At 37.0% G+C, this 26,561-nt stretch overlaps 1 protein-coding gene across 1 annotated transcript in view; it reads right to left on the bottom strand.

Moving 5' to 3' along the window:
- LOC139744605 (dynactin subunit 6-like) overlaps positions 1–23,481 on the bottom strand; it is a 41,161-nt gene extending 17,680 nt beyond the window's left edge. Inside the window, exons 1-6 of the mRNA XM_071655035.1 lie at positions 23,420–23,481; positions 19,051–19,115; positions 17,927–18,032; positions 16,129–16,199; positions 14,933–14,980; positions 13,910–14,052 (exon numbers count right to left, since the gene is read on the bottom strand). Of these exons, the coding sequence (XP_071511136.1) occupies positions 13,910–14,052; positions 14,933–14,980; positions 16,129–16,199; positions 17,927–18,032; positions 19,051–19,115; positions 23,420–23,454 (468 nt within the window). The 5' untranslated portion in view covers positions 23,455–23,481. The remainder of the gene's footprint in view (positions 1–13,909; positions 14,053–14,932; positions 14,981–16,128; positions 16,200–17,926; positions 18,033–19,050; positions 19,116–23,419) is intronic.
- Between the last annotated feature and the right edge of the window lie 3,080 nt (positions 23,482–26,561).

Below are 26,561 nucleotides of genomic sequence, written 5' to 3'. Positions count from 1 at the left end.
CAAAAAGTCTACACGCGAACGGTGAAAAACAGATGATGAGCTATGACGTACATCCGTCATTTGCATACCACCTATCAGAGTGCGTTGAGTGGTAAAGAATAATACATATTCATGATGCAATCACGTGCCGCAAATGCTACGTTAAGCTAATGTATTAATGAAATCTAAATAGTAATAAAGATGCGCGCACCTATTGTCACGTCATGAATTTGCATACGTGCTACATCACGATCACGCATTGACCTGATGCAACCTCGTAAGGCCAATGACATTTAGCCAATCAGCATAGCGTATTCAAGTGAGAAGCATGCAGGGACGTGCAATTGCTTAAGTGTATGAACATATTGGTGGGTTTTTCACTCAGGGCTAAACTGACATGGCTTATGAATATTGAAAAGGTACCAATGGTGAAGTTTCACGAAATTCCTCCAAACTCAGTATGAATACACGTGAGTATTTGCTGCAACTCACTAGGCAGGTGCACTGTACAAATAAAACAGGTATGGCAGTAAGATAACACTCCCAAAATGGCCTTCAGGCTCACAGTTGGCACACCGTGCCGTCAATGTAAAATTGCGTGTTGTCGTAGAGCTGATTGCGTTTGAGTGAGAAATGACACCTAATTTTCAACTCGAAAGGTACCGATGTAAAATTTTCACAAAACTCTACAAATGAGGTATGTAGAGCAAGCTTGAAATCTAGATTTTCATAAAAACCAGGTGCATTTAAGCAAAAAGACATATTCTGGGAGGTATGAGTTCGAAAGTCGAGAGTCTGTGTAAATGTCCTATACCTGATTGTGCGCTCTGTGCAGTGCATTTAAAAATGCTTGTTTCCTATGGAGGATGTCACCGCACTTTTTGTAATGAACTAAAAGACGATATCAGTCTACAACAATGGCAAGCCAAATCGCAACTGACAAAAACAATGTTGCGTGCGAGTGTCAGGGCTGTTGGATCATCTCTCAGTGGCTCACCCTGCCAGAAAGACAAAAAACCAAACACAACTGACAAAACAAAACAAATAAATCTTCACTAGTGCTTTTGAAGATGAAAAGAGGGAGGGCATTCACAGCATTAAACTTGATACATGGGCACTTGTTAAATTATTTGCTTCACAGAAACTGAAAGACAGGGCTTCTTTCCAAGAGTTACTAATGGCATTGAATTATTATCTGTATCACTTGAAGGTGACACTTCAGCTATGTTTAATGTTTTTGTTTATTTCCCCTCATCATATTTTATTCAAGATACATCCATGGTCCTGTAAAAAGTGAAAGCCATGTCACTGTATGATAACCACTCAAGTGGGTGAATGCAAAACACAGTACCATGCCAACATCATGCTTCAATAGACTGTACAGCATTAATTGTGGCAATATGTTTACCACACAAACTAAGTTACAATGATCACAACATTGTTCAAATATGTGTGACCGGTCATACAGTAAAATACACCATGAAAACTTGATAAAATTTGCCTAAACATTTGATTCATCAAATCTCAGGGTCTCTAATCATGATCTTGTCAAACATGAAACATCAGACTATGCATTAGAATGTTGCATGGTGGCGCCATACTTAATACATGTAGTAAGCGTGTACTTGCATACCGCTCTATGGCAGACTGAACTGTGGTGTGCAGCTCTTATCGCATATATGTGTGACAGTTGCCATAATAGTAATCAAAGTGCCAGCAAGTGACTATGAAAGCAAGTTGAAGTGTTCACATGTAAGAACACTTTTTCAAGAAGAAACACGGGTGGTGATGCATATAAGCAAGTTCATGGTTCATCGTTGAACAGATGAAAGACAAAATATACAAAGTACAGCAACACAAATGTCTAAATGCAGAGCTTTAGTAATTAATTACACATCTTATATGCCTTCTTTCTTTTCTTTTCTTTTTAAGAGAGAAAGAGAGCAAAACTAACGTAGTTTGGATCTCAGATTGCATACAGGGTGGTCTCAGTATCAGAACTACTGGTGATGGGTACATAAGTTAGACTTTGATTTCAGGGGAATTTATGATCCAGTTTATCATCAGCCAGGGTTACTGTGCACTGGCATTAGTACATTGTTGCGTACATCTGTTCACAAATCATTTCATGTCGTGCACTGTTTCTGCGTGATACACATCAATATCAATCACCTTTACTCCTAGTAGTTAATCTAACAGTAAAAAGAATGAAAGAAAACTTGATGTGCTATTCAAACATCACATCAACTGACGAATCTTCAAATTATGTGAGCTGAAAGTAAAAGCAAGAGATGTACATGTTGTATAGTCATATGATGACTATGTCTTCGATATATCTTCTGTTTGTGTTCTGATTAAATTCAGCTGAGTATTTAGTCAAACTAGGAAGAAATAGTCTGTACATGGTGACAGTCATCTTCTGACTTATAAAAAATGAGTCGTTTGCTGGATTTACGATTAGTGTTTAGGTGTAAGACTGAAATGGATTTAATTTATGAAACATATTTGATGGATAAAGATATATATTATGTGAATATTCAGTATTATGTTATGAATGGGAGAGGGTAATCGTTTAGCTTTTTTGTACTTTCTTGCATTTAAGACTGAAATGGAGTTTAAAATAATTCATGAAACATATTTGATGGATAAAGATATATATTATGTGAATATTCAGTATTATGTTTTGAATGGACAGGGGGATGGGAAAGGGTAAACGTTCGGCTTTTTTGTACTTTCTTGTATTTTTGTATTTTTTGTTATTTTAATAAATGTATTGTATTTTTGTTTTGTTTGATTGATGTGCTTGTTATTATACAATGTATGATGATGTATGTGATTTTATCAGGCACGGACAAGCTGAAGAACAGCCATTGGCTGAAGCAGGTTTCCATGCTAAAATAAAATAAACTGAACTGAACTGAACTGAACTTTTCATTGGAGGATATGGAACTCGAAACAAAACCTCTCAATAAAGGGTGGTAATAAAATGGATGTGAGACGGACAGAGCACCTTACCTATAACATTTTGAGTATAGAATACATCATGGCAACCTAAAATATGCATATATTATCTTAAGTTCTGCAAGGCAAAGCAGTGTTAAACGGATCTTATGATTCTTCTTTGAATTGATAGAAGTGCAATTGTCCTCTGGTCATAGACACTGACAGCACTATTGGCAGAGCAGTGGACTAGAATGATACACGATACCACAGGTCCCTGGATGACACAAACTAGCTGGAAGGAGATGAAGCAAAAGCAATACTTCAGCATGGCCGCCATTTTTTTCTTTTTCTCTCCTTGTGGCAGCCGGTGATCAACGTCAGCAATAAAACTTATTTGCAAACATGGAGTCTGCACAAAACAAAACTGAATTCTCAAGGGGGAAGCCATGTGACAAAAAAAAGAGAAAAGGCTTGATAACAAATGCACACTACTCTAGCAGCCTCTGATGAACAAGGAAAAGGAGTTTGGGGCTTTGGGAGGAGGCCCGTATTGTAGCAGTTAGGGAGCACAAATTCCTCTGAAGGATTAGGAACTGCGCATCTCTCCGGCAAAGGAGAACAGACCGAATACTATTCATCACCGCCTTGCATAATTACCCAGCTCTCTGCCTCTCGCAGAGCGCCACGTCAAAGAGATGTCCTCCCCTGCCCCATCCCTGGCGGATCATTACAGTAGCCATAGAATCCTTCTTTAAGGTCTTTCCACAGAGGATCTCGCAGATCTTACTAATGATGGGGAGACTTTTCCAAAGCGATGCATTTATTCCAGCCATGATATTATACACACATATGGCACACAAAGACGTCCCTGTCTGCATTTTAAGTCTGTTTCCCATGTCTACCAACACTATGCTAAACTTCACTTCATGCATATATATCATATCCAGCAGTAATAAAAGATTTATATATCTTGCATTCTTAAACTATTGCCTCTTACGTATTGCAATTTCCCATACAGTGAATGCATGGCTCACATGGTTCCAGTATACATACAAAGGATGAACACAAAGACACACAAATATATACATATACACACATACACACACACTCACATACAAACATCTCCACTTCAAATATAAAACACATTTGTTAAAAACAAATGAACGCATCAAATGAAAGTACAGAATATAAAACACTGTTCAAAGGTGTGTTACGATCCCTGAAAACATGAATGGGAGGTGTATAAAAATAATTATTTAGCCATTTCAACATGAATCACAAAGTTGGAGCCAGATCAGAATCCAACAATGCTGTTCACATGTGAAATTATATAGCAGGCTCACAATGGTTCTCTTGTGAAGGTCCAAAAGAAAAGCTGAACTTAAAGGGATGGTACAGTATTGGTGGAGATGAGAATCTAATTATGCTTTTAACTTTTTGCGAGATACCAAGAAAACACTTATGAAATAGTACAGAGCATACCATTTTAAGAGGAATTCAAAGTTTATTTGATGAAAATTGGGTTTGGAATGACTGAAACATCCAAAAACAAAGTAAAACAAAGCAATCGTAGTAAAATGTGGGTCCCACACTTTATTAGAATCGCTCTGTTTTCGATATCAGCCATTTCAAAACCAAGTTTCATCAAATAAATGTTGAATTCCTCATGGAATTACATGCCCTTTCATATTTCATAAAAGGTTTCTCATTATCTCACCAAAAAATGTAAGAAACCTGAAATTAGGTCTCAACCAAAATTATACGATCCCTTTAATATCTTACTTGACTCAGTCATGTTAGAGGGCACTATTCATCGTTGAACATTCAGTCTTTATTGCAGTTTCATGATCACTTTGGCCTTTTATATCTACATCTGTCAAAAAATCACATGAAATGCAGAATATTATGATCACTTTGGCCTTTTATATCTACATCTGTCAAAAAATCACATGAAATGCAGAATATCATCTCAATTAGTGAGAATATAGACAGTTGATTTTGATGGAAAATATCAATCATATCATATACTTCTGTGGCTATGGAAAACATCCACTTTAGCACAACTACCAGCCTATCAACACATGCCACAATTCTCTAAATAATACCAAGTTTCCATCCATGAATATTCTACACGTACATTCATTACATTGATTCATGTTTTGTTGTGTACACTGCATTTAAAAATTCTCTGGATAAATATGACCTCTTCCCAAGCAAATTTGAGTCTTTGAGAAAGAAGAAGGGAGACTACAACTCCAGTGACCACTTTGAATTCCATCGATACTGACTCTCAGCAAGACTCATGCAGAGAGAATATCAGCTGGGCAATGCCAACTGACCATGAGCGCCTGTGGTGTTCAGAAGACTGACAACTTGAACAACCCAATGCTTGGCATATTGGCGTGTAGTTCTCGGTATCCACCCTCAGATATCAATTCAATGGCAAAATCATACCAACATGTGGCTACATTTTTGTATTTTGCAGTCGCTCGCTTGTCATGTTGCAAGATCAAGTAAGCTTTGTCGATTGACAATGTGAACCTCCTACGTCGTTGCTCATACAGCTTCGCCCCGTAAATTTCAAAATTTGGAGATGGAAGCGAAATGATTTGTGTGTTTTATGAAATCAACCACAATGTGCCTTTCATTTGCTGAATAAATTCACAAACTTTCAGGAAGTTTTTCTTGCAAATCGTCTGGAATGTTCTTTAAATGTTGTAACTGCATAACACAGAATAGGAACTAAAGGTATTGTTTACCACTGGGAGTAGTGATTCAATTCTCTTTTTTTAGTTATCTTACTTGATGCATATGTGTAGGTCAGTTGTATCACAAAACATCCATCCATGTGAAAGTTTTGCAATACAGCCTTAAATATAAGGAGATATCACTATTTTTCTCACTTAATCATAACTATTGATGGTTTAGTCTATAAGGAGATATCACTATTTTTCTCACTAAATCATAACTATTGATGGTTTAGTCTAGAAACAATCATAACTATTCTTCACATTTGTATATTTAACAATACTTAACATTGATCATAATGACTAAAATGTTTACATGCTTTTTATCCCTAACTCACATTTAAGAATCATTTTGAAGCACTAAAGCTGGGTTTTTGTTTCACTTGCAAATCGTAAATAATGCCTTAAGATATCAACAGGATATACACATAAACATGTAAATTAATAAATGCAATTGACTGAAAATAAAACAAAACTCAGATCTAACCACTTTGCAATGCAAAAGCTTGGATGAGGTCCAAGAACCTATGAAAATATCACTTTCAAAAGTAGATTAATTTGATATTTTTAACTTGTTACTTTGGTATCTCTCATTTTTCCTTTCCTTTTCTTTCTCTCCCCCTTTTTCTGGTGCTTAGAAACAATGTATTAACCATGTTACAAATAAAATGTATTATTATTATCATTGTGATGATGGCAATGATGTTTATTATTAATCTGTCCTACGATTTGGTGCAGAGTATAACATAGCTACCACATAACGTGGAGAGATAAGGGTCATTTACAACACAGCTACTGTATCATTAGGAGTGAATTGAAGTAGTATTGGAGGTATTGGTACCAGCAGTAGTCATAATATCACTGGCGATAAAATTAAATAACCAGGCTACTAATCATTGTCATTGATATGTCTTTGCAATATTAAGAATGCATATTTTCACAAGCTTAAATAATGGTAACATTACTGAACACATATATGCCACAGTAGGAAGCTATATTTTTGTCTTAATGGCAAATAAATTTGAACTTGAGAACCAGAATGACAATAATTATGTAATCTTTGTAATGCCTTTTTGTCTCTTAATTAACAACACTGAATCCTGTTGGATTCAGTCACCACTCAAACTAAACAAAAAACAAGAAATATATGACAACAGCAAAAAAAAATTTCCCCTTATCACTATGTGAAAGCCTTTATTTTTCTATCACCATATCACAATACTGACATTTACAAAGGGATACTTGGCAAATTATCATGACTGTTAGATGAAAGTCATGCTCTGAGCCCCTTTGCACAACAAAAATATAATATTCTACTTTGTTACAACTTTTCTGTCTCTGTACCCACGATTAAAATACGTGCTAAAGAGTGGGGTCTTGCTCAAAAGCCCCACGCTTTTTATGTCTAATACTCCTGATGATAAATCATAAAGAAATTTAATATTGGATTCAAAACTTGGGGCACTGCCAGTAGCCAAGCAAGATATGCCACAACTTGTTTTTGACTTTCGCATACTTTTATTCTTTCTTCTGATGAATGTAAGCAGAGATGTGTGGCAAAATTACTAAAGAAGAAGAGAGATCAAAGAAGAAGGGGAGAAGATAGAGATGAATAGAAAGTGTGGTCAGAGGAAATGACTGAATAGATTGTGCACGCCGCCATTGCTCTGAAAACTGAAGCTTCATGCATACTTCATATCTCCACATTCTATTTCCTGCTGCTTGAGAACACAGTCATACTTTTAAGAATTGTCTGGGAATGTTCACAAGAGGGCAGCATAACAGAATGCTCACTTCATGGTTCATGGTGGGGGGGGGGGGGGGGGGGGGGGGGGGGGGAACCATGATCCTATGTTAACCCAAATGCATGGAAATGCTCTCTCAGTTATTGATTTCTTTGGTGAGGGTTGTTACTCATTACTGGGAGTAATATAGAAAAAACTAGAGAGGGGCCGTCAAAGGCGGCAGACCCACGCCTTGTACAAAGTCGGGGTAAACATACTGTGCATTCGGTCATCTACCAGAATTCGGTCACTTAATTGCCAGTGTCCTTTATCACCAGCCAGTGCGTTCTACCAAAGATCGTACACTGAAGTGTACGATCTTTGGTTCTACAGTCACATCACACGCAAATCACATCATTTCACATACGGTAACACTCATTCACCACAGGAAAGTCCTTTAGTCTCCTCCAAAAATCCATTGAAAATCCCAAATTCCACCGTCAAAAGTGCAGATTCGGAACTTTTCCAAGTGCGCGCGAATTAAGTCCAGTTTTAAGAGTATTGTCTACGCGACGGGTCGCCGAAAAAGCGCTAAAAATCGAGAAATACGCCGTTTTCTTGCTGGATATTTTGCTTATAGCAAGCCGAGAGTGTGTTGATATCAAAGGTCGTATGAGTGTACGATCTTTGATGGTATCCACAAAAGCGCAAAAGAAAAACAAAATTTACGTACCCCCTAGGCAATTACCCCTATGATTAGTGTCTACGGGAATTATTCAATGCAAGGGTTAAATGCAAATGTCTACTGCACCAGTATTCGGTCACCAACGAGCGCCGCAACGTCCCCGATGCTATTTTGCACCAACAGGGTAGAGCGCGATGCATTTTCAGCGGCCTTGCACACGCATTGACATTGAGCGCGCATATCGTGCAGTGTGACTGTGACCGAGCAAATGCTCCTCCAACGAAAAAAACAATCAATTTTAATTTGAAAAATCATCAAAATACGGGCCAGTTTGTGACGACGGAGAACGAACTTTCATAAATCCAGAAGGACATAGTCCTTCAAATAGGCCTAAACGTAAATTTCGGAATTCTTACGAACATTTGAGCAGCAAAGTCCGATCGTTTGGGAGTTTATGTTTTCGTATGGTAGCGGAAAATCGCAAAGTGAGAAACGGGAAATTTTCGGAGTGGTCACTATACCATGGGGTCAAAACTTAAAGGTCGCACAGAATTTGCAAGGGTCAACCGATTATCACCAAAATCTAATCGATTCTTTCCTGTCATTATCCAGACATCCCCTGAACATTTCGTGCAAATCCGTTTACCCGTTCTCTTGTTATCTTGTACACAAACAAACAAACAAACAAACAAACAAACAAACAAACAAACACACAAACAAACAAACAAACAAACAAACAAACAAACAAAAAACAAAAAACAAACAAACAAACATACGGAACCCTTTACATAACCCCCTGCCGATTTTCATCGGCGTGGGTAAAAATCTTACGCTACTCTAAAAATAGCATGTAAACACAAATTTCTGTCTTATCCACTTCAGGTGTAGAAAATTCTTGGTTAATCAATATATGGACAGATAGACAGATAAAGAGATAATAGATAGAGGGAAAAATAAATGTGACAGATAGGTAGATAGATTAAAAATGAAGAGATAGCTAAAAGACAGATATTAAATAGATAAATAGCTAGTTTTTTTATTGCAGTGCAGCAGAGGGCATGTATATAGAGCAGCTGTACTATAGCTGTGGTGTAAAGCACTATGAAACAACTTTTACATGCAGTTAGTTTGTAAGAGCGCTATATGAACATAATCATTGTATTGTATAGTAATAGATGGATAGATAGATAAATAGACAAATAGATAGATGATATAAAATAGATTTATGAATCAAACTGAAATTGAAACTGATAAATAGAAATATGATAAATCACATTGTACTTAATTCAACCGTTCATGCAATTGCACAATAGTTCTTCTACCGACCTCATTATGGGCTCATTCCTCTTTGAATACAAAACTCTTGTTTTCCTCTTTCTGCATAACATGTTTTTCATCCCTTTAGGTTTTAGTTAATTCATCAAGTGCAGTGGGTATCAAAAAACAAACAAACAATCACACAAACAAACAAACAAACCATACAAAACCTATTCATTCAAATGTCAAAGATGCCATTTGGAAACTATAAACTGCCCTATTCTTTCCAGATATCTCAAGGAAGAAAATAAGATTCTTAGTAAATTTTGTAAGCAGTCCCATGACACTGTCCTTGTTTGGTTTACGAAGTGATTAGAAGTTGCAAAGTTTGTACACATGGAGTGAAAGGGCTCAGTTCCAGTGCACGTAAACATGCAAGTACTGGTGGCCTGCATTACAAATACCAAGTCTGCTAGGAGATATTTTCAGGGCAAATGCTACATTGCAATGCCCCCCCCCCCCTGCAAAAAAAAAAGAATAAAAATGAGTGAAATCCATGAAAATTCATTACTTCCATTGTATGCATTGTCGATAAATCAATCTCTCTACCCACCCCAGATTTGCACACTGAGAATTGGCAGATATTTTTCGAAAAGATTACTTACAAATTCAATGCTAAGGAAGGCTACTTAGCTGCAAACGTCAGCATAACTGAAAAAAAAAAAACCCCAGCAGAGTTTCCTTCAGAACTTCTACTTTCAATAGAAAAAAATAAAACATGACATTTGTGTTGCACACTGGAAGATCAATCATGATATTTGAAGCACACCACTCTCTTAGAGTAGCAGCCACTGTTCACAAAGTATCATGCTTTGGGTGGGGGATCACTTCAGCAGAAGAGCAGTTATTTCATAGGGAAACAGCAACAACAGAGAAATGAAAATAAATGTCAAAAGTGAATTTAAAACACTAATTGTAACCATCAGCGATCTTTGATCTTTGATGACAAAATAGCATGCGTGAAACTGTGCTGTTAATCATACAAGGGTCTATTAAACAGTCATTTCCTTCATTACTTTCTGAATGTTTTAAAGTTGTTTTAAAGTTGCTACAGAAAAAAAAAGTTTCAAATTTCCCATGATCATTATATAACAGACGAAGCATGTAACATGCAGCGCACTGCTAGTGATACAATCGACTCCTTTCCAAGTGAGACTGCCTACAACATCCTGCCAATGACGGTAACTACCTCAGCCACTCTAAAATGTCAAAAGAGTTTAGAATTCACATCATGGTGTACATGGAACCTTATGTCCTCTGGCTGTTGAGTGAAATAGGGGAGTGGCATTTCAGCCCATAATAAGACATTATAGAACAAACTGAAAATAGGGGTTTCTGATAGGCAGAAGCAAGTTACCTCCGGTGTTTTGCCAAGAGGTCCCAAGAGACAAATAGCCTTTAAAGCACATCTATGACTTCCCTTGCCCAACGCACACACTGCACAGCGGCCTTACTGATACCTTATGACTAGAAAATATCACAGAATGTTGTTTTCTTTAAGGACATCACAACAGCTCCTTTTCCCACTCACTCTATCCTATGTATAAGGTGAACAGATCTGCACTTTTAAAAAACAATAACATTAAGAAATTACACAACATATTTCTTCACCAAATACCCATCTGTCAGACAAGCAGAGTTCACTGAAAAATATTCCCAAGCAGCAGAGATGATAAAAGAAAAAACAAAACAAGAAAACAAAAGAATCGTATAATATCACACAGCAGACAGGGAACACAAAAAGCAGAATCCACTATCCAATCTATTGTACCTTGGCATGCTGTTCAACCCTTATCGTGCCCAGGCACTAGAAAGCTACAGCTTGCCAAGCTTTTTCATTAGCATTCTGTTCAATTTCAATTTCAATTCAATTTGATTTTATTTCCATCAAACAAAAAGTAATACATAATGCAAAGTATACATTTGACAACTCATATTGTTGTGCAATAAAAAAAAAAAATGTTGTATCCGTTGAATCTAGATAAGTTCAGTTAAAGGGACTATACAGTACTGGTTGATGTAGGGATTCATGTTTTGAACATTCCTAAGAGAGATAATGAGAAGCCTCTTATGAAATATGAAAGAGCATGTAATTTTAAGAAAGATTCAACGTTTATTTGATGAAAATTGGTTTTCAAATGGCTGAGATATCCCAAAAAGTGCTAATAATAAAAGGCGACATGCCACAACTTTATTAGGATCTCTTTATTTCACCTTGTTTTGGGATATCTCAGCCATTTCAAAACTGATTTTCATCGAATAAACTTTTGATACCCCTTAGAACTGCATGCTCTTTGACATCTCATAGAGTGGTTTCTGAATATCTCGCAAAACGTTAAAAGCTAAATCTACACCTCGACCAGAACTGTACACACCCTTTAAGTTAGATAGTCCAATCAGGTACAATAACACCTTATTAGTCCAGCAGGAAGGCCGTGATAAAACTAGAGGGATTATGAGGATTAGGTAATCTGTATTCATTTATAGTTAATTTCCACACATCTGTGCCAATTGGTGAAGGAAGCCCTTCAATATATATGTGCTGGTAGGAAAGCTGATGCCCACCAGTCAAGAAAACTGGCAACAGGTACAAAACAAACAAACAAACAAACATGTGGATTTACACCTGTCCATTTAGCTGCTATAATTCCTGCTTTGATTTTTGAAAGTATTCATTGAGCATGAGGAGCGTTCTTTTCACACACATGCACATGATAGGTTCTTCATTACAAACACACTTTATGGCCCGAATTCACGAAGGTGGTACAAATGAAACCATGGTTTAAACCATGGAGCGCCATGTGTCGCACGGAATATTTCTTTACGAAATTGGTCATTTCTTCGACAAAGTGACTGTTTCGTTAACGAAATGTTCATTAAGTTACAAAATGTTGTCATTTCATTACAAAATAATCATTTCATCAATGAAATTACTGATTTCTTAACGAAATATTCCATGCGACACTTGGCGCTCCATGGTTTTTGTCCATGGTTTAAACCATGGTTTCATTTGTACCACCTTTGTGAATTCGGGCCTATGTGTGTGTGTGTGTGTGTGTGTGTGTATAATCTGATATGATTTACATATGTACATATATTAAGTTTTGTATTCCCATCTTTTTAAAGTGAATTTGATGTGGTGGTACTGGAAGTTGTCACATATGGAAATTTCAATGGAATATACTTCTCAACACATTTTCATCAGAATATGAGTGACAAAAGGTTTGGCAGGAATCTGGCAATGCCTAATTTCACGCTCTGTGGTGTCAATCATCGACTGGCTGACATTACCACTGCTACATGGCCTGTGCTGATTTTCCTTTTTCTATCCCACATATATCAAGGTGATATTTGCAGAATATCTTTCTTACAATGCAAAGAGAAAAACACCCCAAAAGAAAAGTCACAGGTTATCTGCAATATGAGAGAAAAGCGACTAATTTGTAATCTGAAACATGTGGTGGAAATGTGTCATGTTTAAAATGACTGTCATCATCAATATCATCAATTACTGAAGGGAATACGATTGAATAAGTCCATGTATCAGTTCTTAATCCCCTACCTATCAGATGAAATCAGCTGAATCAAAAATTGCCGTTAAAAAAAAAATATATAGAAGTTATGTCAAAACTTTGCATTAATGGATGAGGAATACAGGATGCAAAGCCGTGGTATGCCAGGGTACAATGTATGACCTTTATTGTGCATGTAGGTCACATGAGCTAAAATGATATTGCATGAAAGCTTAGTATACATGAATATAATGTAGTAGCCCTCAGTTCTACACAGAATTAGATCCAGAGAGCCCCAAAGCACAGGGACTTTTATCTTATTTTATTTTATTTTTTTTTTTTTGTGGAAATACGAACACTGTGAGAGATATTGGGAGAAGCAACAAATGCATCAAGACAAAGGCTATTGCTTGGAATGTGGTCTCCTTGCATGATACTGCTTTCACATTAGAAGATCATTGGAATGGAGAAACCCATTCATTTCTATCAATGTTTTGGTGAATAATTCACCTCTGTGAGAACTACTTAATCTATTCTTTTTGAAGCTATTGTGGAAAAAGAAAACTTCTGAACAGGCACCTATTTGAGCTTGTTTCACACTCAGATATGAGAGTGTGGTGTGGACTTTTATGTGCATGCATAATTTTTTGCTTCTGCTTTGTTGAACTGTTTTGTAGAAAACTGTAGCTAAAAACAAAATGTTGGTCTCACAAGCAACAGCTCTATCATAAAAATCAGCATGAATACAGAAGAACATCACACTATATAAGTAGACATTCTAGAAATCTTGAATGCAACAGCACACAATGTATACCATTATATTTCAAATGAATACACTTCATGCAATACAAGTTTGTATTTTGCACATATCTAATACTGCTTTGAATTTCATGCATGCATCAAGGCAGCAAAATTCATATCAGTATGGCATACACCGAAACAGTAAATAGATAGATAGACAGATAATAAAGATTGCTGGGACTTTGCTGTTGCTACGGTTACCTGTGGTTTGTCAGCCTGTAATCTCCTCCTGCAGTTATCACCAAAGATGACGGAGTTCTCGGGGAGGGTCTCATGACTAGTAATGTTGCAGAATGCTCCAATCACGCAGCCGCTGCTCAGCTCTGTCTCCCGGCCAATGGAAGCTGGAGGGGTGAAATGAGGGAAATTCGAGTGATGGTGCTAAGAGGACAGTATGTTTGCCAAGAACCCAGCATTGGCTTGGTCAATCTGTAAGTGTTCCAACAAATTAATAACACAAATGCAAACACACACACACACACTCACACACACACACAAGTAACTTTATGTTTACGATAGTATGAAAACCTCCTTAAATAGCACTTTCATCCTTGAGGCTAGAACATTCTATTTACATACTCAACAATGTAAGTCATTATCTCTCATAACTAGAGGAACTTTTGTAGCCAATGGGATAAGACCGCTGTAAGACCACTGGAGAAATTTCAAATGGTCCACTACTGGGGCATCCATTACCTGACTGGTATTAGACCGAGTCACAAAATATTACCTTTCATTAAACAATTATATCTCATGGCATATAACACTATAAACAGAGTACTTGTAACAAGTGCACAGGGTGCAGGGTTCCCACCACATGATAACATCAAGGAATCAGAGCACCTAATGCCATTCTCACAAGTGACACAAGTTTATGCTCATGGCTGAGCAACTTTTATGGAAAGTCTTGAATCACACAATATAGGTTTACATCCAGATGAACATTTTTAGCAATGAAAATTACACACACACAAAAAGACTTTCTTTCTCTAAGTATTAAAAGGCATGCAACACATGGTTTACTATCCAGTATAAAGAATGCTACTCTATCAAAAAAGAAAAGAAAAAAGAACAAATACCTGTCGCTGAAGCACTTTCCTTTAAATACAGACATTAATACTATTGCATAAAATCACAGGGCAGTGCAAAATTAATTGTTTGCACATTGGAGGGTTGCGACTCCTGTTTTTGCTTTATACACTGTACTACAGACACTTCACTCACCTTTTGACTCTACGATGTTGTTGTTGCCCACACGTATAGCCTCACATCCTGTTTGAATAGCTTGTCAAGAAAAAAATCTTACTGAGCATAACCCCCTGAGAGTATTTTGCTTTTAAAATGATTGTTCGCACTGCATCACTGTGAAACTGTATAGAATCGGATATCAACCATGCCCTAAAGTCCTTTACATCAAACACTGATGATAGACATCTAGCAATGAAGAAAGACTTGATATTAGTATGTGGGAAATCTATGGCTTGTTTCTCACTATGGACTCATCTGCTCTCAAGGGATCTGTCAGGGTCATGAAGATGGTTCACACACATTATAACAGAAAGACTCAACAATCCTTTAGTTTTGAGCTAAAATTTAAGCAAGCATTCACCTGAAATGACAAGAAAATCACATACAGATAAAATATTTACTTCATGTAACAAGATCCATACAATGCATATCACTACAACCCTTTGATTCCACCTGTCCTTATTCTCCACTCAAATTCATGACTATGAGCAACATAGTGTAGCAGTCTGAAACTGAACTGCACTATTGCACTAAACCATTTTAATATTGATTCTTTAATGCATTCAAATCATTAATGCAAATCTTTTAAACTATGGTTGCTCCAAACAATCAGAGAGCTTGCCCAAGTTTTGCCCAGCATACCAATGAGAACTGCATGCAAACTGAATTCCAAGTTCTACAAGGCATGAGGGAAGGGACATGTGCAGTGCCAGGTCTTACAGAGAAAAAAAAAACACTGTGTATTTGAATACATAAATAAATTTGATTTATGGACTCAAATAAACATTTTGTAATTCATAAAGGGAATACCCTCACTGAAATAATTGAGTTTATTGCCCTTTAAAAAGTGTATTTTAACTTACCCCAATCTGAGTGGATTTCCACACATGTATCATGAAAGACAAAAAAATATCTGACTGCACAAATTTATCATTGTAGCCTATGATCCATCTTGACAAAGGTAGATTTGTGTCTTGACGAACAGAACATTCTGCACTGGTGAGTGTCTACAAAAATATAAAAATTTGTGATGATATCAGATGTATTTTGCAATAATTGCTCCCACTCACACCATGCAAATAGAAATAGAATGAGAAGTCATCTTCTCCAACTTTTCATGGAAGCAGAGAGTCAGCTCATTCAACAGAATGCACAACACAGTTCAAGGATACGGGAACCCACTTCAAAGACATTATTTGTTCCTATCGTCATGGCGACTGGTGTGTCTTGGCCAGGAAGTTTTCTGAAGAAAGAAGGAGCAAAATAAGAAACAGTTTTACCAGGTATGCAACCACAAAAGTGACAAATGGGCACTTCCAATATCCTTTCATAGGTTTTCTTCTTAAGTGATGAGGAGTGTGAACAGGCTATCCCTCATAGTAGAGAAAACAAAAACAGAGGATCGGTATGTTTTTGCCAAATCACTGTGATAATTACTGACATTGTTGTCACAGGATGCATATAACAATTACACTGTTTCCTCTTTGGTTGTTGAGACTTTCACAGTTTGTGAGCTAAAGAACATTTTCCATGTATAGTACGTATACTCATGACACCTGGAGTGATAACTAACTGGCTTGCACAGGTTATCTAAATCTATACAACACCTATTTAGAATGTAGCTATCCGATTGGTCGATTGCCCATCACGTGACATTTAGTGAAAGGTTCTATTGCACAGAGTGTGTCTCAGCGTGCAATTTTGGTTTGACCAAAATGTTCTATTGCACGCGCTCTGATGTCACAATAAACAAACATGTGCCGCGCGCACTCAACAATTACAAGCGCGCTTACAAGCTCGTACTTTTGTCACTCATTTTTGTGAACAACTTCGTTTCGCATACGTACGTACTCACATACATACACGGTGACTACGACTGTGAGGCTACTCATTCGTCTTTCACAGAAAATGGTTGCCATTTCTGTGCTAAATTCAAGAATCTGTGAGTGCCAAATCTGTAAACGTTCGAGGTGTTGTATAAAACAAATAGTGTATGGTCTTTACTCGTGCAATGGAACCAGATTTCGCACTCGGTGAAAGATGAGGCACACTATTCAACTCCGCTTTGCCTCGTTGAATAGAGCGCCTCTATCTTTCACCTCATGCAAAATCTTGTACCATTGCACTCGTGACCATTCACTATTTGTATACATTTTATCAAACTGTACTTGTTTTTCTTTTATTCATTTTGCTTTCATTGAAGATGCTGACCAGTAGCGTTTCAGTACATCTCATCAGTGGAGAATGGATCTTTCCATTCAGCTTGTGGAGGAAGACCAAGAGAATGGTACAGAAGGAACCACAGATGTTTTGGTTAATACTATGGGTTGTAAAAAGACAATGAATGCAGGTAAAGGTAATCTACATGCTTATTCCTTTCAAGCTTACACAAGTGTGCATGCACCTATCTCAAGACTTTTGCTGAGATCAACCACCAGTGAATAATCTAGAGACAAGGAAGACCAAACTCACTAAATCTAGGGATGACTTAATTATCCATATATATCTTTATCTGTAGGCAGTGATGGAGCATCTATAGACACTGGGCTTCACTGTCTGCTATTTGAACCATGATCACAGTGATATCAACAAATGCATAAACTACAGTCAACCTTGCTTAAGTCGACCTTGCATAAGTCGAATAATCGCCTATAAATCAAAGCACTTTTTAAGTCCTCTTCTCTTTATAATCATGTTCTATTATCAATTTTAATCCCTCATAAGTGGAATTTTCTCTAGTCGAAGCTATTTCTTCAGTCCAAATAGATTCGACTTAAGCAAGGTTGACCGTTCTAGTACTCAACAATATTGATGGAGGCATCTGAAAGAGACATGATTTCATTTCTTGTATCTTTCTTGTCAACTTGTCATCATTCCTACAGGGAAATTAATGGATAAAGTTTCTCTTTACTATTAACTATTAATCAAGCTCATCTTCACTGGGAGCCTACAACACATCTACTGACATACCTGTTGTGAAGGACCACCTGTTCTTCGATAAGGTTACTCTCCCCAATGATTATCGGACCTCCTTCCGCTAGGACCTTTGCTCTTGGGTGTATCACGGTCCTTGGACCTACACATGTCCAAGAAAGGAATCCACATGACAGAAATATTCCACTATATTTCAGGTGGCCACTGGCCTTGAAAAGAGCTGAGAGCATGAATTTAACTGGCTGGGCACATAAATACCTGGATGGGAGCACCGTTTTTGTTTAAATCTAGGTAAGTCATCACTTTCTAGTACACATTTGCCAATAATATGTACGAGGTGCAAAACTGTGCATTGCAGTTTGAGTTGGTGCACTGTGACAGAAGAACTTTTAGTGTCGCAAGCCACACATACCATGTGGTCTGCACAAAGTACCTGTTCATTCCTACATTACTGTATTCAAATAGTGTGTATGAACCAGCCAGTGTTCCGAATGCAGGAATAGTTGCAAAAGTACCAATGGGTGAGCTTCTGTGAGTGTTTACGAAAAATGACATGTTATTTTCATGTTTGGCTCCCAGTACTTTGGTGTGGAACTTGGTCATAGGTGCTCTTGTATTACTGTAGCATTGCATACTGTATGCTGGGCCAAGATGCCAAGGATGACTGCTGTGGGTTTGCTGGAAAATCTTCACTTACAAACTGTGATGGCACTGGCTAATGAAACTGGAATAATGAGAAACACTGCAAGAAGCACTCTCTCAACCCTTACTACATGGCAAACTTTAGTCTGTTAAAAAACCACAGTGTGGTATTACTGCAACTCAAGGTAGAAAAGTGTACAGTACGGATATCTGTCTTTAACTCACAGGAGCATTAAGCATGAAATTTACATAAACAGATTATTGAATATGAAAGTTGGTAATTTAATGATTTGGCACACCGTTTCATGGGTGTTTACAATTAACATAATATTGGTTATGTGTCTTCATCCATACAGAACTGCTGTCCATTTAATAATGATTATATCTGAAGCTCACAAAGCATAACATAACCGAACTGTAGGCCTAACCCATGCACTTCACAACCATAAGTTACTAACATTTTACAGTATACAAGCATTTCCAGCTCTAGCTCTTAAAAATGATGAAGAAACACGTACCTATCGTGATATCTCCTCTGAGTTCAGCCTCAACACAGACAACAGCTCCAGCACCAATCTTGACGCTAAAATCAAAATCAAAATAAATCAACATTTGGTAAATCACAGAATATGCAGCTTTGCATATTGTTTTACTGTTTAGTTCCATCTTCATCCATAATTTGATGAAACTTATGCCAAAGGTAAGACATGCTCACGCAGAAATCACAATGCATTGTCACCACTGAATCCTGTGCTATGTATGTTCAGTTAAAGTTGGGGGGGGGGGGGAGCTACTGCTGATTATGCATCATACATTGCTGCCGACCTGTTACTTAGGTCTTGTACTGTAGTGGCATTAAAATTTGACCAAGTGGTTACAGCACCACTGATGATGTCACTGATCTGGGCCAGAGGGCAATTCGTCAGTGGCCAGGTCTGGCTTCTCTGTTACAGAAATTTCCCCTTATAATGCTCACTCAAAACTTCTAACTTCATTTCCTATTTAAAAAAGCAAATTTCTCCACCAATATAGGTACAGACAATGATAAGGAAGTGCAAACCACATTATTTGACGCAAATCAAGAATGAATTACTAGTACCTTAGATATATTGTATGCATTTTGATAAGCCTTGTGTGGTCATGTTTTTCTAGACTACTGCCAATATGCCTAAAAGTTGTAATATGGTGCATAGAACATCTCTTGCAATAGAGCTCTTGCAATATACCAGTACATACTGGTATGACACTGCAAAACCAACATTTTTTTTTTTTTAATACCTCTAGAATGACCTTGTAAGGACACTAACAGACAATGAAGTTGACTGATGGCAACATGATCGCATGGTTGCATCTACAGCCACTTTGTCCATAGATGTTAAGCAAGTCATTTGAGAAATCTTGTAAAGTAAAGGCCCACACATCAAAGGATTCTGCATTGAAATAATCACACTCTTTTACATACATTATGTATGGTCTGTCAGATAGTTTGACCAAGAGTCCCTCTTAGTACAGTAAACCCCTTCTAGCTCAACTAATTTGTCCACTTTTCGTTTAAAGCTAAGAGATACTGGTTGCAATTTTGAAAGTTGTTCTGGTAACTAATTGATTTCAAAACTTAAGTTGAAATATGAGTTGATTTTAAAAAAATTATGTTCAAACTTTGTGACATAAGGATACGTGTATCCTGTACGCTGCACCTAAAGAGTACTGTACAACTACAAGCAAGTGCTACAGAATATACGTGGCTACATTATCTTCAGAGAATATGCACACACTTTGATTGTGTTTGATATGCACACATTCTTGTTTATGCATTGTAAGTAGTTAAAAGCTGAAATCCTTATCGATCTGAATGAAATCTAAATGTGTAATATGCAAGAAGACTGGTACATGACATTATAGCATTGCAATTGATCTAGTTATCAATCACAAGTCCCAAAATCAAATAAAATTTGCTATTGATTTTAAATCCATCTTATAAAACAAAGATGGGCGAAAGTAGAGTGAAAAATGTGTAAAGCAAGCCAAGCATAATTCGAACATATAAAATGCCGTCCCAAATTTGACCGCTGGATACATGTGAAACCTATAGAGGTTCTATGCTTCTGCGCACGACCAGATTTTGGTATTGGAGGTCGAATCTTGGTACTGGTTTTTTTACTATTAGTAGGAAAATAAACATAGACTAGAGTATCCAAGTGCAAAGTAGGTACCTATGGTATAGGTTATCTTATTTGCTTCACAAGGTGGTGTGTGATGTCGTGACTCACAGGACTCGTACATTGGCATATTTTGATTGATAAGGTTACAAATATACACCTACAGCCTGCATTCAGTCTCTCCTCCGTGTGTATGGAATCAGGCTATACACGCATGTGTGTAGCTATATCCAGCTCCAGCCGCTCAGACCATGGAAAGAACCACATGTGCGTGGCTGGATGGTAAAGACACATGCGTGTGGCTGTAAAATTAAACCATGCACGGCCATGCCAGTCCTTTCAATCCTGGGTTTTAGGGGTCTAAATTATTTTAGGCTTCTAACTTCAGCACAGCCATAGAATTCCATGTACCGGTAATTCCAATTTAGAAATACTCTACCCACACTAAAATTGAGAGAAAAAGAATAAGTGATACAAGAAAACTGATATGTATCACAAAGTTAGACAGAAAGATCCGTCTGTCCGGAGGAGTCTTTTATTTTTTTTTTAACGTTATTGCTCTCCTCTGGAGACAGATAGAAACTTGTCATATACCTCGCTGTATTGAAGCTCTTAACCACGGTCTCTATAGCTCTTAACCACGGTCTCTATGGAGAATTAGGTGAGGTACCTCACCCTTCTCGACTGCATCTAATTTACAGCCCTAAATCGGCAAATTTAAACTTGCATAGCAAAATCAACATTTCAAGATTGCATTGCAATCACCAGATTAATGAATCATCCAACATTTTGGTAGAATTTTCATGACAAAAGACACAACTACCAGCCCGTCGATACGGTCGTAACAGCTCTTCAATGTATGAATCCATTAGCCAATCACATGCGAAGTAGATTTCTACGTGCTTTTTATTAAAACACGTACCTCGCATGTGATTGGCTAACAGATTCAAAATGGCGACTTACAGCTAGCGAACGGTAATGTTGCGATATGGATACAAATTTCTGCGATCTACCCTAGTTACTGTAAGTATTTCGATTGCACAAAGTGAGAAAATTACCCAAAATATTGCTGCATAATGTGTCATGTCATGTCAAACTTGTTTGAATGTGAAATACCGGTATGAAATTAGGTTTATTGTGACATTTGGTCTGTGCACAACCGCTGGCAGAGCATTAATACAGGAGCTAGTATGACAGCCTTCGGTTTGTATAGCCTATAGGAGGGGATCCATGAAGCCAGACGCAGTCTCCGCGGAACATATCCCCGACGACCATGATATACAGATGATGATCGATCTTTCGGTCAATCACAAAGTGTGTGTAGGGACCTAGATTCTACTAGTACTACACATTACAAGCTCTGCTTTTTAGTAGGTCCCCCACATTTCATATTTGTAAAATTGTCTTCTCTTGTATTCTTTGTAATTATGACGCTATGTCCTGTCTTATGTTCAATCGATTGTATCATGTTACTTGTGTTTGAGATGTGGAACAATAAAATCAAAATCAAATAAAAAAATCAAAGTAGAATATCTCTAGAGTAACTGCGTCAGTAAGCGGCCGTGCAGCCGTTCGCGGCAGGTACAACATACACGGTAATATACCGCTAAACACAGCATTGCACTGTTACATGCACACTACACATATACTAACACATTAGCAATCAACAAAAACCAACCGATAAAATGGGCACGATCTCTGATGAAAGTGAAATTTTTTCACCTAAATGACAACATATCGCATCCAAAATAAAATTTTCGGTACTTCTTAACATAACAATTAACAAATAATGGTCCAAGAAACTTGATTATTTGTCGTTTTCCCGATGCTCATGGATTTTGAAAACATATCCTCACATAAAATAGAACTTTCGCGAGCCGATGTGGGCCGCCATTTTTGTTCGGAAAGTGGATGTTACCATCGAAAAAAATCAGAAAAACACGAGAAAGACATCAACAACACCGCCAGAATTGCAATCTTGTTTGCGGCCAATGCATGTGCGCCCGCTATTTTCACGTGCTTTCGCAATGGGAATTGGCGCTTACGCAATGTTCGCGAGACATGTGAAGGCGTTCAGCTAAAGATCGCGGAGCACGCGTGTATTGCATAGGGATTGTACATCGTGCCGCAAGCAGAAATACTACGTCGCATATCGCCGTTATCGGCGAAAATTGTGCCGGGTTTTGCCCTGGTAAATCATGAAAACTGCGTTGGTCAATGGTAAATTTCTTTTATGAAAACAATTGCGTGAATGAATAATCTTGTATATGATATATGAAATGGTTGAAAATAATTTGCCTGATTTGTTTACAAGTTGGAAAAACCCTTAACAATGCTTAAACTGCCGCAAACGGGATATTTTACTCTAGATTAGGCTCTAATACGATTACATTTTACATTTAGGTGACTTTATGGATTAATATGGTTCGAGACAATAGAGTTAGGGTTAGGGTTCGGACAGGGGCTGTGCTTAAGTTAGAAGCCTAAAATAATCTAGCCTCCTAAAACCCAGGATAGCCCTCATCAGCTGACAACACAATATCACAGCTACAGACATTATTGCCTACTTCGTTTTCAATACATGGGACTGTAATGCCAAACTTTCAATATTGGGGATAATTTTCAGCATTTATTCTAGAAATGTTCTCATGTGAAGGTAAGACAAGATACACCCGAAACTTGGCCACATGATGCTCACATATTATGACAAATGAAATGGAATACTTACCTCGGTCTGTGCGTGGTTCCACTAACTGTCGACATGTTGTTAGGAGGGATGGGCGGCCACGGGTGATGTACAAGACAATCAGAATGATCGCTCCGATCGCACGTCGAGTACGGGCCGGGTGGACGTGTGTGTAGCGCCGATGTCAACCTATCACTATTGTATTGATTACCTAGTACATGTACTAGTATATCAGATATCAGCCTGCCGTCTGCTGTACGTTCTCTTGATCTCATCCAGAATAACTATCAGTATACACTCTCTACAGAAACATGTGAGAGTGTATAATTCATCTACCTACCTACCTATCTATCTATCTATCTATTGATCTATCTATCTCTATCTATCTATCTATCTATCTATCTATCTATCTATCTATCTATCTATCTATCTATACCGATCTATTTCTTTATTTTATCTATCTGTCTATCTATTTATTTATTTACTATCTCTCTGTCTATACCTATTTATTTTTTATTTTTTCTATCTATCATTGTCGCTGGTAACACAGTGTATACTTGCTCCGTACTACTTTAGTATGTGTTTTCTCTGTTCATCTTTTTTTTTATGGTTAAATTACTAAATTACCCTTTTTGAATCGATATAAAGACGGGGGGATTTAGGGAATAATTAACCAGACGAAGAATAAACTTGCGTAGACTAGGTGACCAGAATGGTCCATTAATTAACTCTAGGGGAAGTATCCATTTCATTATTTTCATTCCCATCGATATAATATACATATAACATATCATATATACATATATACATATAACATATCATATATATATATATATATATATATATGTCTGATATGTCCGATATATATTTTTTCTATCAATATTGCCTAATAAAGGTTTCATATCAGGTTCATGTGCTGGTAAACACCAATTTAAAGGATCACGTTATGATAATCATTATATCACAGAATCTGATGTTGATCTCAGTGAATTAAAAAAAAATAAGAGAAAACATGCCCGTTGGTACAAATGACTTTCTTGCTGTTCAGGCGCAAGATGAAACTCCAAACCGGGCTTATCAGTTCAATTTATTTTTTGGACAGGGTTCAAAAGATTGCAATCCACACTCAGTGCACTCGTTGTATAGAAGTTTACAAATTGTTTGAATACTTCGTCTTATTTTCATATGTTAGATATAACAGTATAGGATTTCCGTTGTACAGAATAACATGCAAATACTCTACAAAGAATATGCCTTTCAGTCATAATACGATATAATTTCTTGAATTGTCATCAAGTGTTCATATTTTTCAAAGGAAATTCAGAAATATAGCAAAACAAAAACAAGTCCGGAACATAATCCAGTGAATGTGCTGTGACAAAAAAAAAAAAAAAAAAGGACAAGCCTTGTGTCTGCGCCTGAGTGCAGACCAAAATATGTCACAAGGTTCTTTATGCACGAATCAGAGTGATTGGTTCAGTTCCTAATTCAACCTTACATACTGTTTTAAAAAAAAAAATAATACGTGGCACTCATTCTAAGTATTTTAGACATCTTCCAATAAGAAGTGGGCCCTATCTGGGTCGCATTTAGGCATAAAAATGTGCCCATCGGTTTTTTTTCTGTTTCTTTTGTTTTTTTACTGTTGTACCCACGTGTTGTCTTCCCACCGGACGTTTTCCGTCAGGGACCATCAAATTACTCATTGAATAGAATAATAACTTTCAGGGGAAAATCAAAGTATAGGGAAGACAATTAGTAATTTTAGTAAGGATATGGGCACAAAAAAGGGCACTTTTAACTCAGATCAAGGAAGTTAATTGTAATGTTTATTTTTTGTCTTTTGTGGGGGAGGATGAATTGCTCCAGGTCCTTCACCAAGGTTCCACCGCTCTTTCCAGAACGCATGTATTAAAACATGATATATATGTTGATTTGATTATTATTTTTTTTTTACACAGGACTGTGACCGAAAGAGAAGAACTGCTGTGCTGCTCTTTCAACATAAGCACAATATCAAATATACAAAGTGTTACGACGCCCTCTACCATTTGCTCTATTTTGCGCTGCACTCCCACTGTTCGAGGGGTAACGTCTCAAACATGCAATTAATGACTGACAGCTTGCTACAAATGAAAAGTTAACGCGAAATATGAATATACATTAAAGTAAATTAATGACTTAAATGCCTTATCTACATTCTTCCGGAAAGCGTGCAATAAGAATAGTCTGCGACGTAAGCCCTTTCGAGCACACTGCAACATTATTCAAGAAAATGAAAGTTTTAAAAATTGATCAAAATAATAGTGCAATTACAAGTGGCCATATCTATGTTTTCGTATTTTAAAGGCATTTTACCAGTAACCTTCGATAAGTCATTCATCCAAAATAGTGCAGTTCATAGTTATAACACCAGATGTGCTAATAACATATGTTTACCCTTTTACCAAGATAAGTTTTCAAAGACTACAATTAGATATATTGGAGCTAAGTGCTGGAATGAGTTACCTGCTATTATCAAAGAATGTCCTACACTCTCATCTTTTAAACGTAAATATAAAACGTTTTTAATCCAAAGTGCAGCTGAATAATTCTTGGGATAGTTGCCTTTTTGTTTTGTTTTATTTTGTTTTGTTTTGTTATCTCTTACTTGCAATTTTGTGTATAATTTCTAATGGTGTAGATTTACTTTTAAAATGTATATTTTTGATTGCAATTTATAGCTTCTTCCCTGTAAGGGAATCGGCCTTGATAAGTCCTATATATTATGGTCTTTTTTTTTTTAATTCCCACACATGCTAAGTATACCTTTTGCATTATTTCCTTTTGTTTCCTTTGTAAACGTAATGTACAATATGTTATGTCCATGTATGCGTGCTTTTATGCTTTTTAGCATGTGGAATGAATGAAATTGAATTGATTTGAATTGAACCCTTTGGCCCTTTGATAAGATGAAAAAAACAACAACCGAGAACTCACAAGACTCTGTTTTGCGTTGTATACCACACTATACCTTACAATAAATTTCATTGGTGTTAATTTGTTGAGGCAAACTAAATGCAAACCCTTGTGAAGCAAATCTCCACATGGTCTAGAGAGAGGTACATTTATTTCAGAAATTAACGATATCTACTTACAAAGAGATAGATATGAGAAACCGAAATCATTTTACCTTCACTGTAGG

The sequence above is a fragment of the Diadema antillarum genome, unplaced genomic scaffold (genome assembly GCF_040938485.1).
Source record: "Diadema antillarum isolate AM-2024a unplaced genomic scaffold, OU_Dant_1.0 seq00001194_RagTag, whole genome shotgun sequence".
NCBI classification, from domain to species: Eukaryota; Metazoa; Echinodermata; class Echinoidea; order Diadematoida; family Diadematidae; genus Diadema; species Diadema antillarum.
The sequence above is the reverse complement of the archived record's forward strand: the minus strand, read 5'-3'. Positions and strand labels throughout refer to the sequence as shown.